This window comes from Cetorhinus maximus, chromosome 3 (genome assembly GCF_964194155.1).
Source record: "Cetorhinus maximus chromosome 3, sCetMax3.hap1.1, whole genome shotgun sequence".
In the NCBI taxonomy this organism is placed as follows: Eukaryota; Metazoa; Chordata; class Chondrichthyes; order Lamniformes; family Cetorhinidae; genus Cetorhinus; species Cetorhinus maximus.
This window is the reverse complement of record NC_135881.1, coordinates 146,890,128-146,911,080: the sequence shown is the minus strand read 5'-3', so window position 1 is coordinate 146,911,080 and position 20,953 is coordinate 146,890,128. Positions and strand designations below refer to the sequence as shown.

At 44.0% G+C, this 20,953-nt stretch overlaps 1 protein-coding gene across 1 annotated transcript in view; it reads left to right on the top strand.

Annotated features, from left to right (window-relative positions):
- The window catches only part of adamts16 (ADAM metallopeptidase with thrombospondin type 1 motif, 16), a 335,654-nt gene extending 318,621 nt beyond the window's left edge, over nucleotides 1–17,033 (top strand). Inside the window, exons 21-23 of the mRNA XM_078535725.1 lie at nucleotides 1,581–1,805; nucleotides 13,568–13,715; nucleotides 15,689–17,033. Coding sequence (XP_078391851.1) covers nucleotides 1,581–1,805; nucleotides 13,568–13,715; nucleotides 15,689–15,804 — 489 coding nt within the window. The 3' untranslated portion in view covers nucleotides 15,805–17,033. The remainder of the gene's footprint in view (nucleotides 1–1,580; nucleotides 1,806–13,567; nucleotides 13,716–15,688) is intronic.
- Nucleotides 17,034–20,953: the final 3,920 nt, after the last annotated feature.

The following is a 20,953-nucleotide window of genomic DNA, read 5'->3' as shown; positions in this document are numbered from 1 at the left end:
ACCCACAGGGAGTTATGATAAAAGATCCTCACCCAAATGATTACTCTATTTTTTCCCTTCACAGAAACTGATGGACCTGCTCTGTATTTCCAGCATTTTCTACTTTTCTTGCTAAGGAAACTATGGTGGTAAAAAGCAACTTTGAAGGAGTGCAAAGTGGGTAGTAGTGGATTGGTTTCCTGTTGCCCTGTTTAATTTCCCTTTCTGTTGAAGCTTATGGGAAGTGACAGGAGGCAGAGTGTATCACAGGCAGCTGTTTCACTGCTGCCCAGTTTGCACTGCTGTCAAAGTTGATTTGTGCTTCAATGATATGATTCAATTTCAAATTTGTAAATTTACCATTATCTAATCTCAAAGTTTCAATGATAGAATGGAATCGTAGAATGATTACAGCAGAGAGGCCGTTTTACCTGTCAAACCCATTCCAGCTCCCTGCAAAAGCAATTTATTTTGTTCCACTTACCTGCATTTTTTCCTCTTCGGGTGCTGACCAAATTCCTTTAGAAAGCCACAGTTGAATCTGCCACCACCAAACTCTCAGGCAGTACCTTCCAGATTCAAACCGCTCACTGAGTTAGAACATTTTTTCTCATGTTGCCTTTAATCCTTTTGCCAGTCATCTTAAATCTGTGTCATCTGGCTCTTAACACTTCTGCCGACGGGAACGGTTTCTCCCTATCTGCTCTGTCTGAACCCCATACGATTTAAGCACCTCTATCAAATCTCCTCTCCATCTTCTCTAAGGAAAACAACCCCAGTCTATCTAATCTATCTATCTAACTGAAGTCCCTCATTCTTGGAACCGTTCTCATAAATCTTTTCTGCACCCTCTCTAAAACCTTCACCTCCTTCCTAAAGTGTGGTGTCCAGAATGGGACTCAATACTCCAGTTGAGGCCAAATCAGTGTCCTATAAAGATTCATCATAACTTCCTTGCTTTTGTACTCTGTTTCTATTTACAAACCAAGGTCCCAAGTGCCTTTGTAACCACTTTCTCAAACTGTCCTTTCACCTTCAATGATTTGTGCAAATATGCCCCCACGTCTTTCGGTTACTGCACCCCTTTGAAATTGTACCCTTTAGGTTGTATTGCCTCAAATGTATCATTTCATACTTCTCATTAAATTTCATCTGCCATATGTCCGTCCATTCGACCAGCCTTCCCTTGAAGTCTATCACTATGCTCTTCACAGTTCACAATATTTCCAAGTTTTGCGTCATCTTCAAATTTTTAAATTGTGCCCTGTACATCCAAGTCTAAGTCATTAATATAGATCAAGAAAAACAATGGTCCTAGTGCCGGCCCCTGGGGAAGCCCACTGTATACCTTCCATCAGCCCATAGAACAACCATTCACCACTGCTCTGTGTTTCTTGTCACTCAAACAATGCCCCTTCTATTCTGTGAGTTCCAACTATTCTGTGAGATCCAACTTTGCTGGCAAAGTTATTATGTAACACTTTATCAAATGCCTTTGGAAATCCATATAGATCACATTAACTGCATTACCTTCATCAACTGTTTCTATTATCTCATCAAGAAAACTCAATGTTTTTCTCTCTTCTTTAAATGTTTCCCAGTGTTCTGTAAGTTGTGGTAAAGGGATTCAGAAGAGACACTTAAAATGTGCAGACAAAGACACTTCTGGAAAATATAAAGAATTTGCTTACAAACGGTGTAATCACTTGCCAAGACCTAACCTGGAGTTGGAGAGAGCATGCATTCTAAGTGCATGTCCAAAAGCACCAAATGAAAGGACCTTCAGCAATGCATTAGCAAGCTGGTATGCCTCACCTTGGTCTCAGGTAGGGGAATGTTGCAATTATTCTATCTTAGCTTCATATTCGGTATTCCTATAACATTTGTTCAACATGTTTCAGGAATAAAGTTGAAGGATTGTATCTTCCTCCATTGGTTTTAATACTATAACTGAGATTTTATTTGTAGAATAGTTTACAGTGATTGTCAAGTAAAACCTAAATTTGAAGGGAGAATCTTCCCAGCAGTAACGATTTTAAAGTTCAGGCAATTATAACTTGGATCAACATTAAGGTTACAATTATATTGTACCAAATGATCTCAGATCAATAGACATAATGGCCCAGATCTTCCGATCTCCGAATCATCGGAACAACCCAAGAAGCATGTTAGGACCCCATGGAGGTCACCTCTGTGGGAATTGCCCATAAAGTTTGAACTTCTGACAGGTATTTCCCCTGTTCCCGGCACCCTCCACAAAAGTTAGTTGGTGACTTCAGATAGTTCCGTTGTACTTACCTGGAAATGTTAGTCAGAAAAATCGTAGTCTAACTCTTGGGTAACCACAGAACTGAGACCCCAGCAATCACTCACAGTGACCCCTCTGATCCCCACACTCAGGACCCTCAGACTACCCCAACCTAACACAACTAACCCTCCAACCACCCGACTAACCCCACGACCAGACCTGACTACCCCCACCTACCTAACCTGACTAGCTCCCTACCAGACCTGACTACCCCTCCCAACCCACCTGCCACCTCACCCACCTTCCATCTCACCCACTTGCTACCCTACCCACTTACCTCTCCCACCCACCCTATCCACTCATCAGACCCACCTACCCACCCTACCATCCTAACCATTCGCTAACGTTCATCTGTTCACCCATTCACTAACGTTCATCCGTTCACCCATTCACTAACACTCACACTGGACCTTTAAACTTAACATATGGCAGCTGGTGCCCTAACAAGAGTCTTCTCTGCAATAGTACAGTGATGGATGCTGCGCTTTGCATTCCTGGAGAGGCCAGGTTCGAAAAACATGGCAAGAAATGCGGAGCAGCATCTGGAGGTGGAAAAGTTAGAGCGGAGTGGCAATTCGACAATGATTGCCACTTCACGGAAGATCTAAGCCAATATCCATTTACACCTGATGGTACATTGTTTATGCAATCTGACTGTATTCGGAACCGTCAGATTCAGGAGAGAGCTCTGCTCCTAGATTTGGAAGGCCCACTCAATACATTTAAATAAGTTATGAGTACAATTGCAAATTCCAGGGGGACCAATTAAACACTTTGTAAACCAGGCTATAATCTCACTAGAGTGATATTCCAAACAATTTCAAACCCAAGCACTGTGAGACTGCTTCTTTTGGTGATTTTGCACTGTTCCTCTGAAGCTGCTTTGCAGCAACGCTAAAGTTACATTAAGAATGTACTCCAGGGCCCAGATTTTTGTGTGGGCTTGGGAAAATCCGACCTGTGTACGTTTGCACCTTCTGAATTGCACACCAACCCATGTGTGACTGTTCCCGGGAATAATGTAGTTTCACACGGGTCAGTTTCACAGTGCATTTTGCAAACTGCGATGGAGTGCTTGAGGAGTGTTGTTGCAGAGGTGGGCCACAAAGAAGACCCACCTCAGTTCTCTAACGCAGCAGCCCAGCACCCAACATTATGTAAAGGACTCCTAAACCTCAACTCTCACCACCCCCCCTGTCACCCCACGTCCTCTCAGATCCCCCGTTTCGCCTTCTTGCCCCCCCCAAGTATCCTCCATAGCCACTCACCCTGTATCCACTATGTACAGCACAAGCAAAAAATGCTGGAAAAGCTCAGCAGGTCTGACAGCATCTGTGGAGAGAAAGACAGAGTTAACGTTTCGAGTTCGTATGACCCTTCTTCAGAACTGAAGGGAAGTAGAAACGTGTTGAAATATATACTGTTTAAGGGGGGCGGAACAGGTAAAGCTGGATGGAAGGCCAGTGATAGGTGGAGGCAAAGGAGAGATTGCCAAAGATGTCATAATCAAAAGGTCAAAGTGCTGTTGATGGTGGTGATACTGGCTAAAGGAGGTGCTAATGGTGACATTAAGAGTGGAAAGCAGAATGTGATAATGGCAGGGCCAGGGTAAGCACTCTGGAAAGTGACAGATGGCCCAGTGGGGTGGAGGGGAGGGGACAGTGGTGGGAAAAAAAGATTGAAAAGGCTAAAAGCTGGGGATAAAACAATGAATAAAATGGAAATAAATTTTTTTAAATTATAATAATGAAAATAAGTGGGGGAAAAAAATGATAAAAATTTAAAAATAAAAATGAATAAGAAAAAAAAGGGGGGGGGGCGGAATCAGAAAGGGGTGGGGATGGAGGAGAGAGTTCATGATCTGAAGTTGTTGAACTCATCGTTAAGTCCGGAAGGCTGTAAAGTGCCTAATCGGAAGATGAGGTGCTGTTCCTTCAGCTCGCATTGGGCTTCAGCGTAACATTGCAGCAGGCCAAGGATGGACATGTGGGCATGAGAGCAGGGTGGTGTGTTGAAATGGCAAGCGACAGGAAGGTCTGGGTCATGCTTGCAGACAGAATGAAGGTGTTCCAAAAAACGGTCACCCAGTCTGCGTTTGGTCTCTCCAATGTAGAGGAGACCGCATTGGGAGCAGCGAATGCAGTAGACCAAATTGAGGGACGCGCAAGTGAAGCGCTGCCTCACTTGAAAAGAATGTTTGGGCACTTGGATGGTGAGGAGGGGTGAAGTAAAGGGGCAGGTGTTGTACCTTCTACAATTGCCTGGAAAGGTGCCATGGGAGGGGGTTGAGGTGTTGGGGCTGATGGAGGAGTGGATCAGGGTATCCCGGAGGGAACGGTCCCTGCGGAATGCCCACGGTGGGGGGTGAAGGGAAGATGTGTTTGGTGGTGGCATCATGCTGGAGTTGGCGGAAATGGCGGAGGATAATCCTTTGAATGCAGAGGCTGGTGGGGTGAAAAGTGAGGACAAGGGGGACCCTATCATGGTTCTGGGAGGGAGAGAAAGGTGTGAGGACAGAGGCAGGGGAGGTGAGTCTCCCAACTTCGGATGGCCCGCTTCTACCTCCTCCCCAAAATCCACATGCAGGACTGTCCCGGTAGACTAATCATGTCAGCCTGTTCCTGCCCCAAAGAACTAATTTCTTCCTATCTTGACTCCTTTCTCTCTCCCCTTGTCCAGTCTCTTCCCACCTACATCTGCGATTCCTCTGATGCCCTACACCATATCAACAATTTCCAGTTCCCTGGCCCTAACCGCCTCCTCTTCACTATGTACATCCAATCTCTCTATACCCCCATCCCTCACCAGGATGGTCTGAGGGCTTTCCGCTTCTTCCTTGAACAGAGGCCCGAACAATTCCCATCCACCACCACTCTCTCCCACCTGGCTGAACTTGTTCTCTCACCGAACAATTTCTCCTTAAACTTGTCTCACTTCCTCCAAATAAAAGGTGTGGCTATGGGTACTCACATGGGCCCGAATTATGCCTGTCTCTTTATGGGGTATGTGGAACATTCCTTGTTCCAGTCCTACTCAGGCTCCTTCCCACAACTCTTTTCTCGGTACATCGATGACCTGTTTCGGTGCAACTTTATGCTCTCATCTGGACCTGGAAAAATTTATCAATTTTTCTTCCAATTTCCACCCCTCCACCACTTTCACATGGTCCATCACTGACACTTCCCTTCCCTTCCTTGACCTCTCTGTCTCAATTTCTGGAGATAGTCTGTACACCAATATTCATTATAAGCCCAACGACTCCTACAGCTACCTTGACTACAGCTCCTCACACCCTGCTTCCTGTAAGGACTCCATCCCATTCTCTCAGTTTTTTTGCCTCCGTCACATCTGTTCTGATGATGCCACTTTCCAAAACAGTGCTTTTGACATGTTTTCCTTCTTCCTTAACCCAGGTTCCCCACCCACTGTGGTTGACAGGGCCCTCAACCGTGTCCGACCCATCTCCTATGCCTCTGCCCTCTCACCTTCCTCTCCCTCCCAGAACCATGATAGGGTCCCCCTTGTCCTCACTTTTCACCCCACCAGCCTCCGTGTTCAAAGGATCATCCTCTGCCATTTCCGCCAACTCCAGCATGATGCCACCACCAAACACATCTTCCCTTTACCTCCCCTGGCGGCATTCCGTAGGGACCGTTCCTCTGGGAAACCCTGGTCCATTCCTCCATCACCCCCTACACCTCAACCCCCTCCCATGGCACCTTACCATGCAACCGCAGAAGGTGCAATACCTGCCTCTTTACTTCCCCCCTCCTCACCATCCAAGGGCCCAAACACTCCTTTCAAGTGATGCAGCACTTCACTTGCACCTCTTTCAATTTGGTCTACTGCATTCGCTACTCCCAATGCGGTCTCCTCTACATTGGACAGACCAAATGCAGACTGGGTAACCGCTTTGCGGAACACCTTCGGTCTGTCCGCAAGCATGACCCAGACCTTCCTGTTGCTTGCATTTCAACACACCACCCTGCTCTCATGCCCACATGTCCGTCCTTAGCCTGCTGCAATGTTCCAGTGAAGCTCAACGCAAACTGGAGGAACAGCGCGTCATCTTCCGATTAGGCACTTTACAGCCTTCCAGACTTAATATTGAGTTGAACAATGTCAGACCATGAACTCTTTCTTCCATTCCAACCCCTTTCTGATTCCCCCGCCTTTCTCTTATTAATTTTTATTTTTTAATTTATATTTATTTTTTTATTTTTTCCCTCCACTTATTTTCATCATTATTATTTTTTTAATTTATTTCCATTTTATTCATTGTTTTATCCCCAGCTTTTAACCTTTTCAATCTTTTTTCCCACCACCATCCCCTCCCCTCCACCCCACTGGGCCATCTGTCACTTTCCAAAGTGCTTACCCTGGCCCTGCCATTATCACATTCTGCTTTCCACTCTTAATGTCACCATTAGCACCTCCTTTAGCCAGTATCACCACCATCAACAGCACTTTGACCTTTTGATTATGACATCTTTGGCAATCTCTCCTTTGCCTCCACCTATCACTGGCCTTCTATCCAGCTTCGCCTGTTCCGCTCCCCTTAAACAGTATATATTTCAACACATTTCTACTTCCCTTTAGCTCTGAAGAAGAGTCATACGGACTCGAAACGTTAACTCTGTTTTTCTCTCCACAGATGCTGTCAGACCTGCTGAGTTTTTCCAGCGTTTTTTGTTTTTGTTTCAGATTTCCAGCATCTGCAGTATTTTGCTTTTATCCACTATGTACAGTCCTCTTGACCCATGTAATAGCAATGGGAATTATTTTAACATCACTGGGGGAAAAAAATTAAAGCAGTAACAATCTAATAAAACCCTGAATTCAAACACACGATCATTACTAGTGAAAAGAAAGAAATACCTGCTCCAGTTTAAAAACATTGTAAGCCTTTAAGTGTCTATTAGGTTTGTAAATGAACAAGAAACCACATCAAAAGCATATTCTGTTATTCCAGCCTTTTAAAAGTATGAATCATTCTTAGATCAATGGACCACCTACTGAGCCGAAGCCGTTACCAGCTTCTGAAACCCAGGGGAGTATTTTCCCCCTGTCGGGGGTTGTGCGGGGGCGAGCCAATTATGACTATCGGGTCTGCGCTACCATTTTACATGGGTGGGCCAATTAAGGCCTGCCCAGCGTGATGCGTACCTGGAAGCTCTGTACGCTGCCTGTGTGGGCGGTTGGGGGGGATGGGTTCCCTGAGTCGGGAGTGCGCTCTGGGGGGGTGGGTTCCCTGAGTCGGGAGTACGCTCTGGGGGGGTGGGTTCCCTGAGTCGGGAGTGCGCTCTTTCGCACATGCGCACCTCTGTGCCTCAGGGAGATAAGTTTTAAGTTTGAAAAATTTTAATAGAGAAAAAAAAAATTTTAAGACATGTCCCCTCATGTGACAATGTCACATGAGCTGGGACATGTCAATGAACTTCAATGAAAAACTTTATTTAATTTATAAACCCTTCATGAAAGCCCATCCTGCCCGTGGATGAGGTTCCATGAAAAATGCGAAGGCCACTTGGGCTCTTCGCTTGCCCGCCAACCTTAAGGTTGGACAGGCAGCTTTCCCAATAGGTTTGATTAGTTAATTAACGGCCTTAACAGGCCTTTGACAGTTCAGCAGGCACACAGTGTGAATTTTGCACACCAGGCCTTCCTAACCTATGAAAAGGCCCATATGAAAATGGCATGGGATCGGCAAGGCACTAACTGCAGCGTTTTACATCCCCAATTCCAGCCTGCATTTGGAAATGGAAATCCAGTCCCAGGACTTTACTTCCCCATGATTTTTGTGGATTTTTCCATCACTTCAGGGGTTTAAATCATGAGTGGTCAGCATTAATTGCATCAGGAAAAGCAGCTTAGAAGTATTAATGAACTTGACAATGGTATTGGCCTGGACTTTATGTGAATAAATACAATCAGTAACCCAAGAGAGCTCATTGTGCTTGTCACCTATTAACTGCCAAAATTGAGATCGAAGAAGGCTGTTTGCCCAAACACACACTGCCAGGCCTATGGCCTTGTATCATGAGAGCACATTTGGGGATCCCATGATTTTTTATCCATAGGAGAAAATTATAGGGAGCACACCTACAATTTCCCAACAGCAAAATAGCATGAGCAGACAGTGGGTTTAGAAAATCAACCTTCTACAGCTCAGCCTGTTGTGGATCCTAGCCCATGAACATAATCTGCCTGAAAGGCAGCTAATCGAAACTTCATAATTACTCATCCATTTCTGTAACTTTATTATTCAGTCCTGGCTCCCTTAACCCCAGGAACACAGAAGTCATTGGGCAGAATCTTATCAGCCACAGGGAGGTAGCTGTGGAGGCATTGGGAAGGTGGAGTTTAAGAAAGGTTGCCGATTGGGTCAATAACCTGAAGCAATTCCACCTCCGAGCAGTCTCATGAGACTGAGTCATACTCTTGCCCCCTGCTGGGGCCAAAGTCCAGCAGATGCCCATGTGGTTGCCCCGCCTGCCGCAGCATCCTGAAGGGGCTGCTGGAAACCCACAGCCTCGGGCACTGCAATTGGGCCTCCTGCCTACGCGGCCCACCAGCCACCCTTAATTGGATAGAGCTCCCGGAGGCAGCCTGTTAATTGGCCACCTCCAGTAAGGTGACACAAGTGGGGTGGACCTCTTATACCACCAGGGTCAGCGTCCAGAAATCAGCGTTCAAAACCAAAGTCACTAAGAGTCCGTCCATTGTGCCCCATGAGATATTTGATAATAACAATCATATTTATCTCCATAACTTCTAACCCTATTCACAGCCAGATATTCATCAAAAGTATTCTTAAAAGAAATTATCTCATATAAAATAAACTGTTAATTTATAGGATTGTGTGTTTCAATAAGTTCACTAGTCTATGGCAAAAAGAATTACCTCTAATCTCAAGATTTGCTCACTTTAAACCTGTGTCAGTCAGAACATTGCTCACGATCTAAGTGAAATAGCTAGCTTACAGAGGAAAAGCAGAACAGCCAAAAGTTTTGGTCCATGTGGGAACCAATAACCCAAGAAGAGAAAGGTTGAGGTTCTGATGTCAGAATTTCAAGAGTTAGTAAGTAGATTACAAAGCAGGACCCCAACTGTTGTAATCTCAGGATTACTTCCAGTGCCAATATGCTAGTGAGTACAGGAATAGTAGGATATGGCAGGTTTGGCTGGAGAAATGGTGCAGGAGGAATCTGCTAAAGAAAATGGGTTTCACCTCAACAGAACTGGACCAGTGTCCTCTCTGGGAGGTTACCTGGGGAGCAGGATAGTGGTATTGTCGCTGGACTAGTAATCCAGAGACCCGGGGTAATGCTCCAAGGCAGATGGTGAAATTTGAATTCAATAAAAATCTGGAATTAAAAATCTAGCATGACCATGAGGCCATTGTTAGTTGTCGTAAAAACTCATCTGGTTCACTGATGTCTTTGAGGGAAGGAAATCTGTCATCCTTACCTGGTCTGGTCCACATGTGACTCAGACCCACAGCACTGTGGTTGACTCTTAACTGCTAAAAAAGTTTAAAAGGAATGGAACCAGATGGACCACCTGGCGTCGATCCAATCACCAGAAATGACAACTGCAAACTCAGCCCTGTTAACCCTGCAAAGTCCTACTTACTAACATCTGGGGGCTAGTTCTAAAATTGGCAGAGCTGTCTCACAGACTAGTCAAGCAACAGCCATGTCAGGTCATACACCCAGAATCATATCTCACAGACAAGGTCCCAGACACCACCATCACCATCCCTGAGTATGTCCTGTCCCACAGGAAGGACAGACCCAGCAGAGATGGCAGCGCAGTGGTATACAGTTGGGAGGGAGTTGCCCTAGGAGTCCTCAACATCGACACCATACTCCATGTTGTCTCATGGTATCAGGTCAAGCAAGGTTGTAATGAAGTCAAACAAGGAAAGCTCCTGTTGATTACCACGTACCATCACCCCTTAGCTAATGAATCAGTGCTCCTCCATGTTGAACACCACTTGGAGGAAGCACTAAGGGTGGCAAGGGCACAGAATATACTCTGAGTGGGGGACTTCAATGTCCATCACCAAGAGTGGCTCAGTAGCACCACTACTTATCAAGTCCTACAGGACATAGCAGCTAGACTGGGTCTGCGGCAGGTGGTGAGGGAGCCAACAAGAGGGGAAAACACACTTGACCTCATCCTCACCAATCTGCCTGCCGCAGATGCATCTGTCCATGACAGTATCGATAAGAGTGATGACAGTCGTTTTGGAAACGAAGTCCCGCCTTCACATTGAGGACACCCTCCATCATGTTTTGAGGCATTATCACCATGCACCAGGCATACCTAAAAATAAGGTGTCAACCTAGTGGAGCTATAAGACAGGACTACTTGCATGCCAAACATCATAAGCAGCAAGTGATAGTCAGAGCTAAGCGATTCCACAACCAATGGATCAGAACTAAGCTCTACAGTCCTGCCACATCCAGCCATGAATAGTGGACAATTAAATAGCTCACTGGAGGAGGCGGCTGCACAAATATCCCCATCCTCAATGATGGGGGAACCCAGCACTTCAGTGCAAAAGATAAGGCTGAAACATTCCCATCAATCTTCAGCCAGAAGTGCAGAGTGGATGATCCATCTCGGCCTCCTCTGGATGTCCCCAACATCATGGATGCTAGCCTTCATCCAATTCGATTCATTCCACGCGATGTCAAGAAACAGCTGAAGGCACTGGACAGTGCAAAGGCTGTGGGCCCTGACAATATTCTGGCAATAGTACTGAAGACTTGTGCCCCAGAACTTGCCGCGCCCCTAGCCAAGCTGTTCCGGTACATCTACAACGCTGGCATCTAACTGGCAATGTGGAAAATTGCCCAGGTATGTCCTGTACAAAAAAAGGACAAATACAACCCAGCCAATTAGCTCCCCATCAGTCTACTCTCAATCATCAGTAAAGTGACGGAAGGGGTTATCAACAGTGCTATCAAGCAGCATTTGCTTAGCAATAACCTGCTCACTGATGCCCAGTTTGGGTTCTGCCAGGACCACTCAGCCCCTGACCTCATTACAGCCTTGGTTCAAACACGGACAAAAGAGCTGAACTCCCGAGGTGAGGTGAGAGTGACTGCCCTTGACATCAAGGCAGCATTTGACTGAGTGTGCCATCAAGGCACCCTAACAAAACTAGAGTAAGAATCGGGGAGAAATCTCTCCACTGGTTCGAGTCACATCTAGCACAAAGGAAGATGGTTCTGGTTTTTTGGAGGTCAATCATCTCAGTTCCGGGACATCACTGCAGGAGTTCCTCAGGGTAGTGTCTTCAGCCCAACCATCTTCAGCTGCTTCATCAATGAACCTTCCTTCCACCATAAGGTCAGAAGTGGGGATGTTCGCTGGTGATTGCACAATGTTCAGCACCGTTCGTGACTCCTCAGATACTGAAGCAGTCCATGTCCAAATGTAGCATGACATGGACAATATCTAGGCTTGGGCTGACAAGTGGCAAGTAACATTCAGGCCACACCAGCGCCAGACAATGACCATCTCCAACAAGAGAGAATCTAACCATGTCCCCTTGACATTTGATGGCATTACCAACCCTATATCCCCCACTATCAACATCCTGAGGGTTACCATTGACCAGAAACTGAACTGGACTAGCCATATAAATACTGTGGCTACAAGTGCAGGTCAGAGGCTAGGAATCCTGCGGCGAGTAACTCACCTCCTGACTCTCCAAAGCCTGTCCACCATCTACAAGACACAGGCAGCAGTGTGATGGAATATTCCCCACTTGCCTGGATGAGTGCAGCTCCAACAACGCTCAAGAAGCTTGACACCATCCAGGACAAAGCAGCCTGCTTGATTGGCACCACATCCACAAACATTCACTCCCTCCACCACCGACACACAGAGGCAGCAGTGTGTACCATCTACAAGATGCACTGCAGGAACTCACCAAGGCTCCTTCGACAGCACGTTCCGAACCCACAACTGCTACCATGTAGAACGACAAGGGCAGCAGATACATGGGAATACCACCAAATGGAAGTTCTCCTCCAAGTCACACATCATCCTGACTTGGAAATATATTGCCTTCACTGTCACTGGGTCAAAATCCTAGATCTCCCTCCCTAACAGAACTGTGGGTGTACCCACACCACATGGACTGCAGCAGTTCAAGAAGGCAGCTCACCACCACCTTCTCATGGGTAATGAATGCTGGCTGAGCCAGCGACACCCAAATCCCATGAATGAAGGAATAATGCATTGGGGGAGAATTTGAACTTATTTAGCAAGTGAATGTCACCAGATGAAATCTTAGAGAGAAATGAGGTGCAGAGGAATAGGAGAGTAATATAGAGCTAGAGTAAGGAATAGTTCAGAAATAGAAGGGATCAGACAGGGAAAATTCAAAGCAAAGCACTATATTCAGAAGTGAGGGCAGTTGACATTTTTTTCATAACAAACACATTTGTTTGGATACTTGTTAACACCTCCTTCTTCCATTCTTTCCATTTTAAATAAAAGTGCTACACTGGATAAATAGTTTGTGTGTAGTTATGATCTCTTTTATGAATAATATAGTTTGGTGACAGTGGTTAGGAATAGTTGATTGAAGGTTAATTCCTTTTTCAATTACACATCATTTTCCTATAAGTTTATTTTATATAGTTGCTTTCTCTAAGGAGCAGTTTGCCTGTGGCAGTGGGTTTTCTGGAACACCAATGTGAATACAACAAAGGTTCACTAAATTGGTCCCCAGCATGAGAGGGTTGTCCTGTGATGAGAGGATGAGTAAATTAGGCCTATATTCTCTGGAGATCTCATTGAAACATACAAGATTCTGAAGGGGCTTGATGAGGTGGATGCTGAGAGATGGTTTCCGCTACTCTGGGAACGTAATGCATGGGGGCACAATCTCAGGATAAGAGGCCAATCATTTAGGACTGAGAGAAATTACTTCACTCAATAGGTTGTAAAACATTGAAATTCTCTATCCCAGAGAGTTGGGGATGCTCCATCATTGAATGCATTTACGGCTGGGATAGACAGATATTTGGGATCTCTATATTTTTGGAGAATTAAGGGAAATGGGGAGCGAGCAGCAAAGTGGAGTTGAAACCACAAGAGCAACCATGATCATATTCAATGGTGGAGCAGGCCTAATGGGCTATAGTGTCTACTCCTGCTCCTGTCTCTTGTGTTCCTGAATAACTATCACCTTTTAGGCTAACAGCAGATTGTAGCTCTGTGACTGATCTGCATTTTTAAAATGTTACCTCCTAGTGTTCTGTTAGCTGTGGTGGGGGTGTGCGAGCCCGTGCAGTGCAGTGTCTTACATACGGCAGGCCCACCTCAGGGTGCCTTCTACATCAAAAACCTGTCGCCACAGAAGCTTGCAACACCAATTTCTGTCCTCTACCTGAAAAGAAAGGTAAGAACTCAAGCAAGGTTTTGTATTAAAAAATATTTTAAGATGTGTTCCTTCTGGAAATTACGGTACAATTGTAACTATACTTTAGAAGTGTCCTTTAAAATGCATAATCCTAGTAACCTACTATATCTGTCTCTCAGTTTTCTAGGACATAATTATTGACTTTGTGAGATTATGGACTGGATTTTATGTCACCGCCCTCCCTCCTGCTGATAGATTTGAAGACTGATGTGCCCTATAAACCCAGTGGGTGGCCTGCCTGCCACCTACCCACCTGCCCCTACCCCCACTGCAATTGTACCATGCAATGGGGGTGGCATCAGGTGGCCCAACAGTTGGTCAATTGAGGCCCTTAAGCAGACAATTATTTCCAACTTGAAGGCCTCGTCCTGCCATCGCCAGAATTTAACCGGTGGTCTGAAGAGGCCCATGCCAAGCAGCCAGCCCGTAGGTATCCCTGCGCGGGCTGGTGACGGGCAAGGTGGAGACCCTCATTAACTGGCCCCTGGGCCAATTGGAAGCCCCCCCAAGTGGCCCTCTGCACCCACCCCACCTTTGGCCTTTGAAACCTCTTCACTCGCCGTGCCCCATTCGCCACCGTTTGCCAGCTGGGAACCAGGCGATGCCCCTATACACTTTGCCAAATCCTGATCCGCCAATGTTCCCCTCAGTGGGCTTTTCTTCCACCCCCGCCCCTGACATTTTAGCCAGGGCCATGGAATCCGACACCTCATAAAGTTTAGCCCCATGTTTCTATGAGGTGACTGATCGTAACTCTGAATTACAGTCAAATCTTGAATGCAAATATTTATACTTGATAATCAATCAATCATTGGTCTATTTTTACAGTATGTTTATTATATTTTAAATCTAAATTTAATAGGAGTTAGTTACTACTCTCAAGCCCTAGGGCAATACTCCTCACCCTGCTGCATCAGGTGTCTTTTGCCCATCTATCTGGATCTGACTGTCAATTATCTGAAAAATCTTTTCAGTGGAAATTAGGCATTGAATTCTTTAAGTATGACAAATTCAACAAAATATGACACTCATGTCATCCTGATATCTGTTGTAAAGAAAATATGAGGTCTCAGAATGCCAGTAGCTACATTGCCAGAATGAATAACTCTGGAGGAAGGGACCTTGGTTTGAAACCCTAGTCTAGAAATTCACTGATGCTGATCCCATTCTGTAAGTGAATAAGTTATTCAACATCTTGGCTGTGTGTTTAAGTCAGTGGTGCACCGCCCACCACATTAGTATTGTCATCAGAAGAAATATCCAAGACCCTGAAACAGGTATTAGGCACATTGCATATGCAAATGAAGCACCTAACATTCGTTTAAGGCCCCCTGTGAAAAATTGACTTAATTGCAGTCAGTGGCAGATCAGCTGCATTCAGGAAATTGTGGTTTCCATCTGTCCTAACTGATGGCCTTAAAGACACCATTGGAGCCACAACCAAAAGTGTGAAACTTTAAAATAAACTTACCTGAATGTTGATTGTGACTCCACTTTAAAACTGGGAGGGTGACCAGTGCTTGCCCTCTCCCCAGACGCTTCCCCCCTCGTGCTCCCCTTCGTTGCATCTCCTCTTTCTTGGCAACTGCGTCCCTCCCGCTTCTTGATTGCTGCCTTCCTCCCTGCTAGACCATCTATTAAAGGGAGGAAACTGAGAAAGAGATCTGTAAGAGCAGAATACTATGGCTGTGTTTAGGGAGAGAGATGAGGGGGTATAGAATGGTGCGTGATTGTTTCGCAGACGCTCGCTGAAATGTTTCTGGCTTAGTGCCCCTCGGTAATTACCTTTAATGTGTTTTACTTTCCCTACAAATGAGATGCGATATGAGAGGAAATGGAAGAATTTAATATCTGTCCAAGGTGTAACATTCAAAATTGTAACTATACATAAATAATATAATTCATTTTCTTCCCCTTTCCCAACTCTTCCCTCTTATGTACACACGCCAAAGATGTATTTTGCAAGGATTATTTCAACTGGTGCTACCTGGTGCCCCAGCATGGTGTTTGCAGTCACAAGTTCTACGGCCAGCAGTGTTGCAAATCATGCTCCAAGTCAAATATATAGAAGAACCTATGAATGAACAAACTACATTAATTTTGATATAAGGAAGCTGCACATTGTAATTTCGGTTGCATCTGACGATTGAAGAGGTAAAGACTATTCAGGTTCTCGCTTGTACATGAAACCTGGCAGCATTCCGCCTGTCAATCAATGAAAGATAAAAGACAGCTTTCCTTATATATTACAACCACCAGATCAGCAAAATGTTTGCAGCACTGCCCATATTGGAATTCTTAGATTCACAAGCAACAATGAACAATGTCTGTACAATACCAAGTACTTAAGTGCAAGATTGAAAAATATCACCATCTATTCAAAGGAAGAGTCAGTTTATTGACCTACAAAGTCTGGGTATATGAAATAAACTAAGCAAAGATTTTGAAAACCAGAAAGCATTTAAAATACTGTGTAAACAAAGGTGGGAGAGAGGGCAAAGGAAGCTGAAGTGAATTTTCCCAACTATTTATTTTACCTCATTTAAATAAAATGATGACCATTAAATAAAACACACTGTGCTATATTAAAACTACTGTAGCTATTATGCCATTGTAGTGAGCCCTTTGACCCACTGGTTTCAAGAAACATTTAGTCTTTAAATGATCAATGGTGCTTTTTTTTAAGACAGTAAGAACATGTAACTGTTAATTATTAAATTATGCTCTCAAAACACATATTCAAGACTGCAGAAGCAGATACAAATGGACTATTTTGACAGCGAAGATGATAATTATGTCAGTACATGACAAAAATTTGAAGGTGCTTTATTTATTTATCAAAGTGATAGGTCTTTTTAGAACTGGTGGCCATCTTTACTGAAAATGAAGTTCCACTCTCTGCACTACAGCTAATTGTGTACCATAATAGAGATACAGAAACAAACATTATTCAATATCATCTTTAAAATATCATTCAATGTAATACTTTCACTTTATTATTGTTGAGCTTCATGGTACCACTAAATTAACAATGGTGCTTTCAAGTACAACCTTATTAGAATTTTTTTAAGGAAAACATTCTAATTTATTTACAATTATCTTGCAAATTTGCTGAAATGTTTGCCTTTTGCAAAAAAAATGCACAGTTTAAAATAATCAGAATTGTTGAAGTATCATGGTTACTTTAAACTTTATTCAATTCTGTGCAGTAATACTGTAAAAGTTTTTCACCCAGCTGTGAGAAAAATATTTATGTTTTTATGGAGTTTTGTAATAAAATTTCATTGGAAATACTGTAATCAGTTCTTCGTGTTTATTTTATACCTCTAAACTTATGAATTCTGGCCTAAAATACAAGATGGTTTTGATTATCTATGCAAGATTATCATTACTTGAGAGAGAAGATTACTTCATCTCAGAAATCATAGGGCTTTTTGAGGTGGAAAAGCTGTTCAAGTTCTAAACTTGTAGATTAGAAGGATAAGCAGCTAAAAGCTAAACTTGTAGATTAGAAGGATACGTAATGGGCTACTCAAATTTGTGAAGAATCCAAATGGTTTGGGTGGAAAACTCATCAGCACAGATCACACTTCTTGATGAGTCTAAATGTATTGTATGGAACGCCAGCTAAGTATGTTGTCACCCATTCATATACAATATTCAATGCAAAGGTTTCACAAAGAATTCCAGCCCTGATAACTTTGAAATTATTTTAATGGACCTCCCCTGGGTTACTGATGCTCGGGCACCCTCACTGTCTGTGATCACCATTCTCTCCCACACTTTCTTTTCTGGCAGCCAGGATGTTGCAATATTAGAAAACCAGCAGGCTGCATCTGGACTCTCACCTGGCACCCTGCAACTCAGTGGACTTAAGGTTAATGAGGTTGAGGCATCAAAATCGTAGCTCCCTCCGCCAGTTGATTGATTAAAAATGATCACCCTGTGTGCATTGCTATTATAAAAGCTGGAAACTTGGGAGTTGCAGCACCACTGCTCCCATTATGTTTAAACAAGGGCACTCAAAGCTCAGCTAATGGAAGAGCCAAAAAGCTAGAGGGAATTCAGAGAATGCAATTTTTGGCAGGTGACTGGCGGAAGAGGCTCCCACAACATTTTTCTCTTACAAAGGTCATTTGTCCTAATTGTATGCTACAAGCATATTAAAAAACAGCATAGGATTTGATTCTATCTATATCCATCTTGTGGCGCTCTCATGAATTTACTCTTGACAACTTTGTTGTTCAAATTATTCCTGTTCGCTCGTGGGATATAAAGCAAATTCTCTGCTATATATTTTACTCAGTTTGGGAAAAGAGCTTTGTTGGCAAAGCCAGGATTTATTTCCCATCCCCAGTTTTCCATCAGTAGGTGATGTATGGGCTGCCTACTTAAATTGCTGCAGTCCTTGTGGTGAAATTGCTCCCACAATGTGTTAAGTAGAAAGTTGGAGGATTTTGAGTCAGTGACGATAAAGGAATGATATATGGTCATGTTGGAATGGTTTTTGACTGGGAGGGAAACTTGGAGGTGGTGGTGTTCCCTTGTACTTGCTGTCCTTGTCCTTGTGGGTGGTAGAGGTTGTGGGTTTGGGAGGCACCATTGCTGCTATGTATAGTCAAAACATTTCTCCTTTTGTAAATGTTTAAACCCACATGTTGTTAAAATTGTAATAGATTTGCATGATCATTGTTGTTTTTGAAACTCTTTCAATTGTGCTTGACTGACATGCAAGAATTTCTGGCTTGCAAACTGGAGATGCAGAATGGTGATACCTATTGAATGCATTGTTTTCTTTTTGGAGACGATATTGATTTACCTCGAAATGGTTGTGTGTTTTTTTATTTTACACCTCAGCAAATGCTGAATTGGTGTTAGGTGGCACAGCTGTCTAGCACATCTTCTCCCCTGTCTCAGGAGACCTGGAATCTGATCAAGCCTAGAGTTAGAATTTAAGTTCTTGTCTTACTGACAACTGTTAGGAACAACAGTGAATCGACTTGTAGAAGTCTCTATGTATTCCCTACTGGGCAGAAGTATATAGGACATGCTGGCTGTGATTCAGCTTCTAATTAGACTCATGTCTCAGAGATCCGGGGCGTGGAAAGTGTAGAACGAAATGTAACTTTTTTTGCAGCAAATGCTGGTATTCTGATCTGATTTTTCTTAGATATAAAATAAGTCTTATTTCTTTTGTTTAATGCCTAATGTTGCCTGTAGTGTCACTCTGATGTCAGCCATTTTTGAAAACCAAGTAAGGTATGTCATGCCAGATATGTCTTATATGTGTAGGTACATAAAAGACGGTCATAAATAAGCTGAAATAGATGAAAGAATTCCCTGTAGCACTTGTTAGAATATTGCGTTGAAATACAATCTATGAGATGCCTGCAACTCAGCTGCCTTGGATTTTTTTTTTGCATTGCATGAGTGGAGACGACAGATGCAGGCAACAATGTTTAAACTATGTACTTGGAACTGAAGCTTAACTGTTCAAAGCACCATCAGAAGCCTAAATATGGCTGTGGAGCGGAGACCCAGGTTTGCCCAGTGCTGGAATCGGTTGCACGGCTCCTTTAAATGCTTGCGTTGTTTTGCCGATGAGCATGGCCTTGAGGCGCAATTGCTGCCAGCAACAGAGCCTGCAAAATGGTAGTCGTCTGATATTTTTTACTGCCAGTACCTCTGCTGTCTGAATTCTGCCCCCCCACCCCCCACCCTTCAGAAACAGGAAAATCTGTCCAAATAATCTGTCCTACTGGATGCTTCGTATATTTAGGATGCCTATCCCACTTATCCCTAACACTACTCTCAATATCCTTCTTTAAGCACATTGACATCTATACATGTACTCATTAGAACTGCTTTTCTGAGATTCACTGCATCCAGACACAAGAATAGGAAGCACTTATTCTGTGCAAGGTTGTAAGCTGTCCCAGCATCATATTTCAGTATTATTTTTTGTCCTTTTGTGTTAATTAGATTTCCAAAAAAAATCATTGTGCTGGTGGTGCAGCGACAGCATTGACTAAATATACAGAGATTGACCTGATACGCTTCAGGTAGAATTCTGGAAAATGTCAGCAACAGAGGACTGCATTTTCAGTTCCCACTGGGGACAGGAACAGAGGCAGGCAGGGCCCGAAAATACCAGCACCAGCTGATTTACTGACCGTGTCCCGGTGCGGGCTGTTTTTGCCAAGGCCAGTTCTGGAGCCAGCAGGGCTACACGCACCCACAAGGTGGATAGCAAGCTAGGCTCTTTAAGAATCTTGCTAACAATGATTAAAGGAGCTCCTTTAATAATTTTTTAGTTGGCCTCCAGTTTTCCAAAATGGCGGATGGCAGTTTAACTGCCTGGAGGTAGGCACCCAGCAGCAGCCTGAAGTGCTTCAAGCAGGCCTACAGGCCCTCCCTACCTGCCTGGGTGTGGGTGCAGCCGCAGGCCGCCCTGTAGCGGGATTTCCCCCCCCACCCTCCCCAAAACCACTCCATAATAGTGGACTGTTTGCTGTATCTGTTTTCTAATTTAGGATTGAAAACATTTGGTGAGACGTTGCCTCCATCTTGAACAGCCTCCTCAGTTACTTACCATCCATTGCAGGCTGCTGCTTCTCTCAAGCTGGAAGGCTTCTGATTGCCCTCAGGCTTCAAGAGCCAGCCCGCCACATTAACTGGGCAGGATAGAGGACTGGCTAACTAATAGGTGACAGAGAGTTGAGATACGGGGGGTATTTTCAGGATGGCAACCTGTAACTAATGGAATGCCACAGGGATCTGTGCTGGGGCCACAATTATTTACAATATATATTAATGACTTGGATGAGGGAAATGATTGTACTATCACCAAGTTTGCAGATGACACAAAAATAGGTGGGAAGGCAAATGGTGAGGATGACACAAAGAGTCTACAGAGGGATATAGACATATGTAGGGATATAGTTAAGTGAGTAGGCAAAAATGTGGCAGATGGAATATAATGTGGGAAAGTGTGAGATTATGCACTTTGGCAGGAAGAATAGAGAAGCTGAATGTTACTTAAATGGAGAAAGACTGAAGAAAGCTGCAGCACAGAAGGGTTTGGGGGTCCTTGTCCATGAATCCCAAAAAGCTAACATAAAAGTTCAACAGGTAATAGGGAAGGCAAATGGAATGTTGGCCTTTATTTCAAAGGGAATCGAGTATAAAAAAAAGAGAAGTCTTGCTAAAACTATATG